Source organism: Phalacrocorax aristotelis, chromosome 6 (genome assembly GCF_949628215.1).
Source record: "Phalacrocorax aristotelis chromosome 6, bGulAri2.1, whole genome shotgun sequence".
In the NCBI taxonomy this organism is placed as follows: domain Eukaryota; kingdom Metazoa; phylum Chordata; class Aves; order Suliformes; family Phalacrocoracidae; genus Phalacrocorax; species Phalacrocorax aristotelis.
The window spans coordinates 57,430,559-57,445,947 of record NC_134281.1 but is presented as its reverse complement, the minus strand read 5'-3'; the positions used below and the strand labels follow the sequence as shown (position 1 = coordinate 57,445,947).

General features: G+C 37.1%; 1 protein-coding gene across 18 annotated transcripts in view; it reads left to right on the top strand.

Moving 5' to 3' along the window:
* Positions 1–15,389, top strand: part of ZNF644 (zinc finger protein 644) — a 78,215-nt gene that overhangs the window by 56,993 nt on the left and 5,833 nt on the right. For 8 of the 18 annotated variants that reach the window (XM_075098090.1, XM_075098092.1, XM_075098088.1 and 5 more), the window contains 3 exons: positions 3,582–3,687; positions 4,955–8,001; positions 8,240–8,845. In XM_075098090.1, the coding sequence (XP_074954191.1) occupies positions 4,986–8,001; positions 8,240–8,845 (3,622 nt within the window). In that variant the 5' untranslated portion in view covers positions 3,582–3,687; positions 4,955–4,985. Of the gene's footprint in view, positions 1–3,581; positions 3,688–4,954; positions 8,002–8,239; positions 8,846–11,411; positions 11,535–15,389 lie in introns of all 18 variants that reach the window. The other 10 variants (XM_075098101.1, XM_075098094.1, XM_075098099.1 and 7 more) reach the window with 3 other exon arrangements.

Sequence of the window (15,389 nt, the reverse complement as noted above, 5' to 3'; positions counted from 1 at the left end):
CTCAAAATGGGAACAGTGCAAACCTGAAACACCTTTCCTATCTCTTGAATATTTGCATAATCCCTTGAGTGTCCTGATTATTCACATATCTGCTTAAAGAACTTGACTTATACTTGTCCTGTGCTAAGTAACCCCTCATATTTGTCTTTGTTGCAGCACTGCTGAAAGACACTATATTTCTTCAGTTACTTTAACTAGGCTGCATAAGTTCAATCCGTTTAGGAGATGGCTTCTGAGTTTTTGTACCACTCACTAGCTGCTCTGTGCTTTTAGCTCATTGGCTTATATTTATTAATTTAATGAGAAACTTGATATCAAAACACAAAAAATCACTTCATGGTTTTCACAAACTCAACCAAAATGGCCCGTTTAATTTTCCAGCTCCAGCGTGCTTTCAAATCTATTGTAGATCCATGTAAAATAACATGGGTTTTGTAACAGAAATCAACAAATCTCAAACTACAGCCACTAGTAGACAACAGCATAGTACACTTGGCACTGGAGTGCAGGCTTTAATGAATTAGCGTTGCATGAAGGCAATATTCGTAATTTGGTGTGTGACCCTATTATGAAATAAGAACTTGGAAATGTTGTAAACCTACTGGTAATAAATACAATTAATAATGTACATAGAACAATGGAATTAAGTTCATTCCTATCAAAAAGAATTATTAATGAACAGAAAGTGGACAGCATAGATCTGATGACAGGAAGGTTGCGTCTAATCTGAATTACTGAGTGACCTAGGAAGCTTGCTCAGAGGGATTACCGAATAATTATGTTAATATGCAATTATCACCTCATTTCTTCTGTAGTAACCTCAAGATGTAGTGTAGTAAGGGTGTTATAGCAAGTGCTGATAGTTTGCAAAAATACTGACGTTCAAGATTTTTGAGACAATAAGATTAGCTTAAGGCATTTAAATTATGATCTGTCAGCTTGAAGATAGATCTGACCTTACACTTTTTTTTTTTTTAATGCTTAGACTCTCTGGCCACAGGCAGTCATATCTGCAGAGCTCATTATGATTTTAAAAACTGATATTTTATAAAGAAAAACAATATTAAATATTATGTAAAAATACTTAGATAAATAGGGGTGGAGTGTGGCTTAGTTGGCTAAATAATTGGTTGTTTTCTACTTCTGAATAAGAAATAATTTCTATATAATAAATATCATACCATGTAAACCAGGAATAACATTTAACTGCACTACAGTCACTCTAGGCTTAACTGTAATAATTGAATTGAATTTGGCCTAGCCTTTTAGATAAAGTGTGTTTCAAAGGTATGAGCCTTGGATTGTGTATGCATGTGTAGGTTTTTTGACGTTGCCATTTTTACACTTGATATCTCCTAGGTATAGTGCACTATGTGCTTAAATAAAAATTACCTCAACTGTATATTGCTTGCCCTGGTAAAGGATATAACAAGCACTCTTTGCAGCAAATTTAAAGTTTGATCTCGATGTTTAATTTTTCAAATAGACTAAGTAAGGATGAATTACTATATATTTTGACAGAATTAATAATTGTGTATTTCTGTTATGGTATAGAGGTGTCAATTTTAAAACTGTGATGGAAATATGCAAAGAATGTTACATTTTAAAACTGTGACGGAAATATGCAAAGAATATTGCATAGCCTTGGTTACATCTTAGTTGTTACAATGATTGATTCCCCCTCCCCGAGCATTCAGATTAGGTAGTGTTTCGGTTTGGCTGCTGTGCTTCCTGAATGGTACGACTTGGGTGATAACACTTCCTTAAAAACGATGGCATTATGTAGAATGTTTTCTTGCACATGTCTAGTTACACTTATTGTCGTTGCTGCATACATTTCTACTCATGGAGTAGATAATGTAAATGAAGTATTGAATCTTGGCTCAGATGTCATCATAACTCTAAATTACTGTAATTTAAAAATATATTTTATATGTCTTCTTTAATATCATGCTGTTAAAACTGTTAACTTTCTTGCTGTTGTCCTGCACGTAAAGTAGTGAATTGTACCACCCTGATAGCTGGAAAAAAATGTAGTAATTAGCAGAAAATTATTAAAATGTAACAGTGATGTTATTGATACAGTAAGCATTTCAGGCAGGATTCAAAGCCTGAAATCTGTAGGGACAGCTGTATTACCATAGAAGACTTCTAATCAAATCCATATGGAATAGTTCACAATCTGCATAAATACACAATGTGGAAAGGAGTCGCTTACAAGATTGCATCGGTGTAATGTTTTAGATATTGCTCATGTGATAACTCTGAAGAGTCTCAGTTTAAAGGTGATCGTATAGTGCCCTAGCCACCTTTTTAACTTAAGCTTGAACGCTAATATTTAATGTCAGTATGGTTTTGTACATAGAGCAACATGGGTTTGTCTTCATCACGTAAACCTGCGAGAAGTTCTCAGGAGCCATTCTGATAATGAGGATTGCAGTCTCCAAGCAGGCACGATATTCTCAGTTTGCCTCCCCGCTGTTCGGGGGGTACGGATGAAGTTGCTTTAAATGGGAAGCGTCTGTTCTTCCTCTGAACCCCTCACACCAGAACAGATGGGTGGAACTTGGAACATGGAAGGTTTTACCTCAGAGGTGGTAACAGTGAGGCCACTCATTAACACTGAATTTACCACTTCGTTAGCAACGTTGCTTCCTGTTGAGAAAAGCTAATATAGGCTTTCAAATTGACTTAGCATACATTTGTCTACTCTGCAGTAATAAAATGAGGAAAGCGTACATCTTTCAGGCAAAATTGGCTTGCTAAATTTCTTTTAAACTTTTTGTGAACATTTTTATACTCTGCTGCCTGATACTATATGAAGCTTACACTATTCCATTGTAAAATTGCTGGAGCTGTTGTGCATCCTTGGAGGTTTCACTTCTTTTAATTGACTCTTGCGTTACTGATTCTTAGTGCATGTTTGCACTGCCCATTTCTAACGTGTACGTGATGTGAAGGCTCCTGCTGGGTGGTGCATTATCACCATTTTAGGGTGTAGCTTTGAACGTGATCTTATTGGGAGTCTTTATTATGGTGGAAAATGATCCATCTCAGAACAGCAAAGAAATGCAAAAATCTAAAAAATGGCAAGATGAGAAACGGGGGTGTCTAGTAGAACATTTGCATAAAGGTATGTTATAGATAAATAATAAAATAGATTGTACATTTTAAGCATTTATTATGCATCTGACATGAGCGTTGCTGTATTTCTGAATTGGCTAGTTCCATGATTGAGTAGCAAAGAAAACATTTTTTTTAATGGCAACATTTTTTCATTACGTTTATACTACAAATATAGTTACTTTTATCATCAAAATAGCGAATAAGTTGTATTACATTAAGGTTTGTTTTTTTAGAGTTAAAGGAGGTTAAAGTGTTTATTTTGTCCTTCTGCTGATCTGAAACAAAACAAGCACAGTAACAGAGAATTTCCATGAGACCATAGCTAGATCTGAATTGTGTGGATAGCTATCATAATGTTGAATTGAAAACCTAGTAGAAATGCTGGACGAACTTTAGAGTGTGGCGTATAAAAATTAAAGTGGCGTTGTTTAACCCAGGTTGTTTTCTCTCCTTAGGAAAAAAGAATGTCAAGTGTGGTCTTCCTTGATTTCGATGAAGGACCATTGCAGGGAGCCATGGATGTTAGTTGTGAGTTATAACATCTTAATTCAAAGAGTCTAGGTAATGACTCCTTTTAACTGAGCTCTATTCAGAATGTTAATTAGTAACTGAAACGGAGTATGTGATGGCAGGCATCAAATACCCCAAAAGATCAAAGTGAATAATACTCTTTAAGGGTAAAATAGGTGATTTCTGTAAAATAGAGAGGTGTTTCTGACTCCTATGTGAGTGTAAGAGGTAAATGTCAGGGTAGATGTAAGTTTACGCTCCTGTTTATTACACACTGATTTTCATGTGTAGGTAACACCTCTGTGCTCACTAAGTATTGGGTAGATGTTTTTGTGTATGAATGAAAGTCACTTGTAGAAAGGCACATTTATGTACACAGGGCCTCCCAGAGGGAATTAATATGTAGTAGTTCTTTGTACTAGTAGATACTATTATTGTCTTGCTCTGGATTCAACATGGTGATTTCCCCTGGTAGGTAAATCCTAATTAAATGTTTCTTTCTAATTTTGGGGTTTTCCCCACCTCTGAGAAGATGCTATTTTATTTGCTTATCATTTAAAATTGCCTTATAACATGAGCAGGATCTGGTTTATTTATTTTAAAGCAAGGAGAGTCCTTTTGTAAGAAGGGAATGGGAAGGCATTTAATTTCTTAAGTGAGTTTGATCCTTTGCTAGGTCTATCAGTAATCAGATGTTCAAAATCAGCTTAGTTGTGTGTTATCCTTTAATACCAAAGTAAGCACTTCAGCAGGCTTCTGTGTAGCATCAGGTCAGTTGTGTACAAGCACTTTGAAAAAAACGATACCTTGAGATACATAAATCTTATTTTTGTTTCCTAGGTGCTAAAGGGAAGCATGTTTTTAAAAAAATCAGTTTAAAAAATGACAGAAATGACTAGCGGGTGTCTGCATAGCCTTTACTCCTAACTTGTTTTACTTCTAGAAAACAGCTAAAGATAAACTCTGTTTATGTTAATGTAGAGAGAGAACATATTTGCACAGTTTTTGACAATCTCATTTCCCCCATCTTGCTTTGCAGGTAGGTGTTCAGGCTTTTTTGAACTGGGATACTGGGCAGTGACTGGTTTGCTGTATGGTTAGCAATATAGCATAGCAAAAAAGTATAATTTTTTCAATTGCTTCGCTGATTAATTCTAGACATGTCTTGAATACCCCAAGTAAAAAACCCAACATTTTTAACAAGTTCAAGGCATATTTTTAAATTACAGTATGAAGAAGGGTGATCCTGAAGAAAACTGTGAATTAAAATTGCCATTATGTCTGTGGTTGCCTGATTCTTTTCTTGTTTGTTTTTTAGTATAAATGTACTTAATGGACAGACCAGCAATATGGATGATTTAGAGATAAATACTGAAGTCACTGGTGCTAAAGAAGAAGAAGAAATCCTGTGTGATGATAATTTCATATCTGAGGAAGAAGGTGGCATTCCTAAACCACCAGAGAGTGACACGTCATTTCAGAAGAACAATACATTGACTCTGCCTGAGGAGCTATCAAGGGACAGATCTGAAAAAGCCTTAAGTGGAGGCCAGACTTCTCTATTTATACACACTGGTGCTCCTACTGTTTCTAGTGAAAACTTTATCTTGTCTAGAGGAACTGCTGTTAATGGACCAGTTTCACACTCCACCTCAACTAAGACTTCCATTATGAATAAAGGCAGTGTTTCATTAACCACTGGACAGCCTGTAGGTCATCACACAGATTCCTGCTCAACTTTGGCGGTGGTTCATGATCTTCAGCTGCCTGCAAAGAGTACAACGCAGAAGTCAAATCAGCACCAAGTTTTATTTTTGTTACCTGATGTAGCACATGCTAAGAACCTGACTCATTCCATTAAAAATCTACCTACCTCTGCTTCAATTGGTTGTGATTCACAGAAATCAGTAGGAAATAGTGTAGACAGCACTTTAGTAGGCCAAGTAGAAGTTTGTGAGGATGATAAAGATTTACTAGTAAAAGATGATTGTGTCGATACGTTAACAGGCATTTCCTCAGGTACAGGTGGTTTTAGATCAGGATGTGATCCCAGCTGGGATCCCCAGAAAGAGTTCATACAGTTTCTTATGACAAATGAAGAAACAATAGAGAAGTCTCCTATTCACTGTAAAGTAGGTTTAGAAAAGAAGAGAAAAAGGAAAATGGATGTTAGTAAAATAACACGCTATACGGAAGACTGTTTTGGTGATACCAGTTGTATTCCTAGTAAATCAAAACTATTAAATGTTGACTTCTTAGAGCAGAATGAGGATCTACAAATAGTAGAACCACAAAAATATTCATTGAGTAAAGTAAAGCCTGAATCCACAGATGAAGAGCTGGAAGCTGTTGATGCTATCCAGCAGCTCATTTATAGTCCCACTAGTAACTGTGCAGAAGATACTTCTCCTGTTCACACTAGCACTTTTCTTTCCAATACTTTAAAAAATAAATGTGAACAGAATGATTCTGAATCGCCATCTACTTTCAGTACTGATGAACCATCATTTTACCCCTGTACAAAGTGCAATGTGAATTTTAGGGAGAAGAAGCATCTGCATAGGCATATGATGTACCATTTAGATGGGAACAGTCATTTCCGACATCTCAATGTCCCCAGGCCCTATGCATGTAGGGAATGTGGAAGGACATTTCGAGATCGTAATTCACTTCTTAAACATATGATAATTCACCAGGAAAGAAGGCAGAAACTGATGGAAGAAATCCGTGAGCTGAAAGAACTTCAGGATGAGGGTAGGAGTGCACGGTTACAGTGCCCGCAGTGTGTATTTGGTACCAATTGTCCCAAAACGTTTGTGCAGCATGCAAAGACCCATGAAAAAGATAAAAGATATTATTGCTGTGAGGAATGCAATTTCATGGCTGTGACAGAAAATGAACTGGAATGCCATCGAGGGATTGCTCATGGAGCAGTAGTCAAATGTTCAATTATCGGTAGCGACATGTCCCAGAGGAAATCACAGAAAAAGGCATCCTTGAAAGATCCGTATTTAGGATCCTCAAAAAAGTCATCAACATATATGTGTAAGATGTGTCCATTTACTACTTCAGCTAGAAGCATTTTAAAAAAACACGTGGAATATTTGCACTCAGTATCGCGCATTGATCCCTTTGGTAGCCATCTTAGACTAGAAAAAAGAAAAGGCGGCATAATAGAAGAATCTTTAGATTTTGGTGGCAGGACGAAACAGTTGCTCAAACAATCTTCTACTTTTCCAAAGAACTCTGCTTTAAAACAAGATGTAAAAAGATCGTTTGGCTCTACTTCACAGTCCAGTAACTTCACAAAACTTCACAAGAGGCCCTACAGGATACAGAAGGCTCGGAAAAGCGTTTCGCAGTCATCTGTAAGTGTGTGCAATCTAAATTCTACAAACAAGACCTTTTTGATTAGAAATAGCATTGACCAGAAACCTAAATGTTTTCATCAAGCAGCAAAGCAGAAAGCTAGTGTCAAAACAAGTGGTAATTATTTATATAGACACAAATATGAAAACTACAGGATGATTAAAAAATCTAGTGACTCTTATCCTTTGCATTTAAAAAAGGAAGAGTCCAGCTCTGTCAGTTCTTTACATTTATTTTCTTCATCAAGTAGTCCCTGTAATGATTGTTTTGTCATGGAGTCAAATAATCTTGATTGCAAAAGGGCAGAAGGCTGTAAAGATCGTAGGCATGTAGCTGTAAAAAGAGTGGTTAAAGAATCCAAGAGGGAAAGCTCTGTTGCAGGAGATGATTTGGATTGCTATCCAGATTTTCTGCATAAAATGACTGTTGTTGTTTTACAGAAACTTAACTCTGCTGAAAAAAAAGACAGCTATGAAACGGAGGATGAAAGTTCATGGGATAATGTTGAACTATGTGATTACACTACACAGTCTGTGGAGGATGAATCTTACGGTGATATTAATCAGGAGCATGTAAACCTATTCCCCATATTCAAAGGTAAAATGGAAGATCATGAAGCTGGTGATAAATCTTCGCTTGGTTATGAGCAGAATGATGGCTTTTATTTTGAGTATTATGAAGATGCTGAGGGTAGTAACTTCCTGCATGATCTGCATGATCCTCAGAACTTGGAAAATGTAGGATCAGCATTGCCGAAGCATAATTCAGTTTTCCATTGGACTGATTTGTCACTTGAGAAGAAGTCCTGCCCATACTGTCCAGCAACCTTTGAAACAGGTGTTGGATTGTCCAATCACGTCAGAGGACATCTTCACAGAGCTGGACTAAGCTATGAAGCCCGGCATGTTGTTTCACCAGAACAGATAGCAACAAGTGACAAAATGCAACATTTTAAAAGAACTGGAACAGGAACTCCCGTTAAGCGTGTTAGAAAAGGTAAGTTGTTTTGGTTTGGGTTTGCTGTGGGTTTTTTGGGGTTTTGGTTTGTTTTTTGGGTTTTTTCTTTTTTTTTTTATTTTGGTATAAAGTAAAGGGGACAAAGGGGTTTACTGAGCACTAAACATGACTTGCTTTACTTTGTTGTAAAGCCTCTCTTCTTGTCCTTGGGATTTGCTCTTGTAATGTTTGACTGTATGTAATTGTCAAAAAAACATGAAAATTATTTTCTTTGTAGCAATTGAGAAATCTGAAACTTCCTCTGAGCATACGTGTCAGCTCTGCGGAGGCTGGTTCGATACTAAAATTGGATTGTCTAATCATGTGCGAGGACACCTGAAGAGGCTTGGCAAAACCAAGTGGGACGCGCACAAGTCTCCGATCTGTGTTCTGAATGAGATGATGCAAAATGAAGAGAAGTATGAAAAAATCCTAAAGGCTTTGAACAGTCGCCGCATTATTCCCAGACCGTTTGTCGCTCAGAAATTTGCATCAAATGATGACTTTTTATCTCAGAATGTTATACCTCTTGAAGCATACCATAATGGCCTAAAGACTGAAGATACATCTGTGTCTGCATCGGAGGAAGAAGGGCTGAGTTTCCTAAATGAATGTGATGAAACAAAAGCAGTGCTACATGATGAAAAAAAAAATCAGTCACTTACACTGATAGAACTGCTGAAAAATAAGAGGTTAGCAGAAGAAAGGAATCCTGATATTTCTCCTCAAAAGATCCATAATCAAACTGCAAGAAAGAGGTTTGTTCAGAAATGTGTTCTTCCATTAAATGAAGACAGTCCATTGATGTATCAGCCACAAAAAATGGACTTGACTATGCAGTCAGGTAAGATGATGTTTCTAGCTGTCTTCACAACATTTCCAAAGAATCCTTTAGTTCATAGAAAATGTACAGGTGCAGAGTATTTTATTTGGGATTCTGTTCATTTAATTCTTGGTTCATTTCCAGAGGACACTGACTGTGAGAGGTAGCACAGCAAATTTTTCTGATGTGTTTTTCCTAAAGTGAAAAAAAAGACCCTCAGCAGCACTGGGGGGTTTTTTGCATGGAACATAGTTCCTGTTCTGCATATGGCTGGGCATACAAATTCAAAGCAGACACAAAATGAGCCTCAGTAGGGAAGAAGACACATCCCGCAATAACAAGTTGAAGTTTCCATGCATATTTGGTAGACTAACAGTTCTGAAATGTTTGGGTTTGTAACTCTGTTTCTGGGCATTAGAACAGCTGGTTTGGGAACTACTTCACGTAAATCTTTGAGGTCTGTGCAAAGCAGCATTTGCTCAAACTAACAGAACTGTTGATACCATTATAAATGCATAATATTCCAAATTGGTGAATCACTGTCAACTAATTTTGGTGGTTTTAGGCAAACATACTCTTGCAACCTAGATTAATTCTTGTTTGTTTCAAAATTGCAGCTGCTGTGAGAAACTGATGCTTGCTTAGGGCCTGTCTCTCCCGGTGAAGACCTGTGCTGGTTCAGGCTTTGTTGGAATACAGTTGTAGCCAACAGGTTTCTAATGCACACTCCCTGCCCGATACAGCCCCTCCACTGAGAATTGTGCTAATGAAACAATTCTACAATCAACTTCCTAGATACTCTGTATACTGATAGAGCAGGATTTTAGGGTGATGTTTTAACCTACTTGTCACATAAGTTATTTCTAGTCTTGGAGAATTCTTACAACATCCTTTTTAATGTGTATGTAGAGCTTGCATTTACCTGTTTCTTGTTTGGACACCACTGTATAATGCTGCAGGATTCTTTAGACTGAGGAACAAGTTCTTATTTTTATACCCCTGACTTTTTTTGGTTCTCTTGGTTTTCTTGTTTATTACCCAGTGCAGGTTAGTAAAACTGGCAGTGCCTAGTACTTTTTCACCTCTATCCTTGTCTTCCTTTGAACAAATAAAACCAGTAACAATCCAATGTGCTCAGAAGTTCTTTTAGGGGACTACAAAAGTGTGGCGATCAATTTCTTACCAAAGGTGGCTTTCTAAAATGATACAGTAGAGGTGGAACAGAATTACCTTTAATGTCTTCTGGACGTCTGTGGCTGTCCTTTAAAGACAGGAGATTGCTTAATAAAGGAAGTGTATCTTTGACAGGCTTAACGATTTGAAAAACAATGCTAAAGGATTAGCTTGCCAAACCTGACACTGTGTATTGCTTTCTGTTTAATATTTACCGCTGAATGCTAGGTAGTGCCTGCTTGGTTGTGGTGAACAACCAGGTAAAAATAAACATACGCTTGCATAGTACTAACAGTTACATATAGGGCCCTATAATTATCTGTGGCTGAGGTAACAGAATTCGACAACTAACGCACTGTGCCAGTTGAGTTAATAAGAAAATATTTAACAGCAAGTTGAAATTCTTCCGTTTTTCCTAAAAAGGCAAATATTCTATCCTGGTTTTAGTTTTTAAAAAGGTTTTTACCAACCAAGTGTTCTTCTTCTGTAACTTGCCTGAAAAACAGCATGTCTTCTGTGGGCTGCTGGAGAATAGGATTCTTTCTTTCCTGCAAACAGAGGCTTTCCAGCTGAGTAGTCTTAGCTATTTTTAATTTATTCTTCTAATAATTTATTAGTAGAGAACTTGAAATATTGGTAGACCAAAACAATATATCTTTGGTAAAATGAAGGGAGAAACATTATGGGGAAGTTGAGCAGGGGATAAGCTATAATGGTTTCTTTGTCTGGTAAGTGAGGAGTTCAGTATTGTTTCACTGTTTTCCTGTGATAAATAGCATGTTGCTCTGTTGATCATTTACTTAGCACAAAGATTTTAGCAAAAAAAACTTCAAATCGTTAACTTTCATTATCAATTGCGCTTCTAAAGTAATGAACAGAAAACGCACTGAACAAAATGTTTTGTCTAACAGCTGTTCAGTGGTGTGTTTTACCACCTTTTTCTCCGAGCCTTCGACAGCAGCCTAATTTAGTATTGAGCTCTTCAGTCTTCTGGGTAAAACACGTTTGTTACCACTTTGTCGACTAGACTTTTAAAATTCTCTCTATTGGAAATGTTGCAAGCTCTGAAATTTCTCAACAGAATTGTGCTATTCAAATTGCAGGATTGTATTTTGGGATTAGAGCTTCATAATGTGGAGACCTGTAGGAACTTGATAGTAGGTATTAAATGCAGAGTAGCTTAATGGGCTCAAGTTGCCTCCTTTCTGTTCTTTTTCAAATAACATGGTTTGGCTTAAAGCACTACATGGAAAACTAATAACGGTTAACTTGGATCCTTCTAATATACTAAACAATTGCGTCAATGCAGTGAATATATTTTAAACCATCTTTATTGCAGAAAACTTTTTACAACGCTTTGAGAATTTCATTTTTTGAAGAGAGAACTGGATTATAGTTTTCTTTTGAATGATAGGTATGCCTGTGAAGCTTAGAACGTGTGTGCATTGCAATACGACGTTTACAAGTGCTGTTAGCCTGTCCAACCACTTACGCGCTTATGCACGAAAGAAGAGTGCTGGACTTTTGACTGGGACAGGTATGTTTTGTTACAGATGTAAAAGCAAGTCTGTCTATGATACATTTTCCTCATCAGACTGGACAAAAGCATATGTTAATTCAAAATAATTTTGAAGCTTCTGCTGATAAACAATTTATTTGCCATAAAACTTCAGCAACTTGTAAGAAAAGGTATGTTGCTGTTGTCCACTCTCATGTCTGATTTTCATTCTTACTCATTTATTTTGGATCCAACACTTAAGGTATGTAAGCAAAACTGAGAGATGGTCGCTTAAATTCATTCTCCGACAATATCACAACTTCCAAACCAGCTAGTTGGCCTTCTAATGAAGTGTTTAAAAGTACCTCAAAAATGAGAGGGGGGGGAAAAAACCCCCCACAACAAACCAACAAGCAATTTTTACAATCTAGTACATATAATTACTAAGAATACTGTAGTTAAAATAGGAAAAGCAAGTAATTTTACAGTTTGTCTATTTTTAACAACAGATTGTATGTAGTTGGTTTCATTTCTTGTTTGGCTCACAACCCAAAAACTACCTGGTCTGACATGGAGTGAGTGTAGTACAGCATTTGGCACTGCTATTGATGTTTTTTATTAAAACACCCTTAATTTTGAAAAGCCTCTAATAGCCCGTATTTTGACTCACTTCCAGAGACCTGCAGTTTGCTTGGCTGTAGGCAATTTCTGAATTTACTTGGATTATTACTGACATTAGTGGGACTTTCTGTGATTGACGGCAAATTGGGGAGCAGACATGGAGTATAGTGAGGAAGATTTGGAGATAGGAAGTCTGGAATGTCCAGTAGTTAAGAAGGGCAGCCATCGAGTTTTCTGTGTCAACAGCACAGACTTTTACATAATGCTTTGGAAAAATGCATATTTTTTTTTTATCTGCAGATGTCATTCTTAGCATAACTAATTACAAATAAACTAAGTTTCAGGCTTTCTCTGCAGAAGGCCAAAAGAAATATTTTTACAAACTGGGCCTGTGGCTGCCAGGTCTTACGTGGCACTAAGTTAGTGCTATAGCAAAGTAGATCTAGAAGTAAGTCAGCAGGTGCAGTAATGTCCAATGTGTAGGAGTGTATGCCTTTAGTTAGTGATTGTGAAAATTTTCACGTTTACTCAGAAAGATGGTGACAGTGGACTTCATTTACCACTACTGTGCTTTGATATTAGCCCTGTGGTAAGTTACTTTGCTTATATACCTACTGGTAAAATATTTTTCAATAGCTATATATTTAAATTGCACATTGAAATCTTAACAATAATTCAGTGGAGGAGGCACTGTGGCAAACAGGACAGTGCAGAGACTGGATCCTGGAAAAGCTCCTTGAACCTCGGTTTCCCTTTTGGTAAATGGGAAAAGTAAAGGTAGCTTATTAAGCTGCTTTCAGGGATTTTTGTTTATTTTCTTTAAGAAATGTATTTTGCTAGTGAAGTAGTAGCATACTCATCAGAACAGTTGCCACTTTCTTTAAAAGAACTGAAAGAAAACTCCTGAGTCCTGTATCCTGGGACCTAGCAGTTTGTTTAAAAGTAGGTTAGAAACAAAATGAGGTAGAAACAAAGCTTAGGAAAAAAAAAAGGTTTTAGAAACAAAATATCTTTTGATCTCAGAAGTTGGAGCCGAGCCAGATAAATAGCCTGTACTATGTGGATAAAGTCCTTTCACTGAAACCAATGACTTGGAGAGGCTTAAGTTCTAGCTGTAATATTACGCAACCAGTGGATATTTGTATTAACTTGTTCGTTACCACTAGAACTGATGTAATTCTGTGAAGTTTGCAAACTTTGTTCGTTGACTTTTCGTGCAAGCTCAATGGAAGGCTTGTAGACTAGAAAATACACTTTTAAACAGTGGCTCTATTTGATATTCCACTTTACATTGTAAGTTTTGAGAAGAGGACGATGTTAATGCAAGGTCTTGCTTGCACGCACTAGTTTTAAACTTTGCTGTGAGTGTTGTTCTTGGGGAGATCTCAGTTTTTCTTGCTGAAAATGGTTGCAGTTGAGAGCAATTCTGTGATGTCTTCAGTTTGGCTTCAGCCTGGAACCTGTATGGAGGCAATGAGGGTACGTTTGTACAGGTTCCTTCTGTTTTCACAAAGCCTTTCTTCTATCTTCTAAAGTAAACATAATTGGCAAAAAGAAATCAGGCTGGCTGGATATTTGTCTGTTTCTTGCTGTAATTAAATAACTGTGTGTAAACATGAATGCTGTAATTCTTCGATTTGGCAATGGTTATGGGAGCGTCCTAGGCATCACTGCTCAGTAAGAGGAATATAGTAATCTCTCCATCTCGCCAAAGTGAGACCTTTCCTAGCGCTATGTTAGCTTACGTATTAGTCTTCTGCTCAGTTTATCGGTCTCTCTGCATATGTTTTTGATATTGACTGTTATCGTGTAGCTTTTCTAGCAGTTGCCTTGCTTCTTCAGAGTCAGTAATTTGATCGCATTTAGATAAATCTTACTTTTTTTTTAAATGCAACTTGACAGTTTTAGCAGTATAGTAGACATAGTTAAGCATAATGGTAAATTGAGAATGGACTCAAGCAAAACATCCTAGAAGTGAAACTTTCTAGGCTGTTGGCTGTTCAAAATTAGTGTTTATTATTTGTGCCTATAGTTAATCAGTATGGATCCACTGTATAGCAAATGCCTGTCTAGGTTCATTTGGATAGTTATTTGCTTTTGTATTAATGCTTATGTGATGGTCTTCAGATGTCTGACTGGAATGTAATTTTTTTTAATGCAGTCCAATTTTGATCAATGCAATGATTTAATCGCTTGAGTAGACACTGATTTCCTTTTATACCAGTGTTGATGAATAGCAGAACATTAGTGTTTCTCAGAGAATGTGGCGAACTTGCTTCTTTCTTCTGATTATCTTTACAACATTGGACAGACCAGTGCAAAATCTTCAAAATGCATCTTGCTCTTCTTGGAACAATTGTATATTGAACTTCCTTCCTTTTCTTCTCTGTAGCCCTCTCTTCCTCCCCAAACGCTCTTGATATTCTCTTGCTCCCTGGCTTTTTACATCTTCTCTTTGACTCTTTTCTCAGTCTCTTCTTACCAGCTGTCACCTTCTGGGGATCACCACTGTCTTTGGTCTGTGCTTCTGTAGATGGAGACTGCTTTTTCAGACGTCTGGGAGAGAACAACAGAATACTGAGCAAGGAGTCTGGCCTTCGAGCCAACAGTATGACTGAGGTAGCAGTTCACGTGGCCATTACGCTTCCAAATAATTTCTAATATTGCTTTGTCAACATTGTAGCCTCAGACAGCTTACTGTGGAAGCATATGCAGCTACAGCAGACATCTGAGATCTGCTGGCTTTGTGCGTCTTTATTATGTGCTGTTATAACTGATCACCTGGCACAATGAGCTAATTTTTAGTATCCTATAAAATCCTTCATGGAGCAAATTACTGGATGATTTTTTAATGCACAGTAAAACTGTGCAGTAATGATGAGGATCGAAAGCAAGTGATTGAATTTGAAAAATTTGTGAATAAATATACAAGAAAGATTATTAATTTTTACTTTTTAATTGGCAGTGTTTTTAAATGGTTAATTAGATCCATTTGTGTGCAATTATTCAACTTGTGTTGGTTTACGTACGCTATGACAAAAGTAATGAAGTCTGAATAAAGACCCAGCTTCAGTCTTCCTGAAATGGGAAGTGTTCCATGTTGGGGGACATCAAGAAGAGAGCATGCAAATGAGCACAGCTGTGCTTTAACTTGGAACCTCAGACCAAATGCCATGGCATGAAGGGCCTCTAACTGTGACTTTTCTACTTCGTGTTGTTTTAGGCACACTCATCTTAACCTCCTGTCTCCATCTGCTTGTAGTTTGTCTTGAT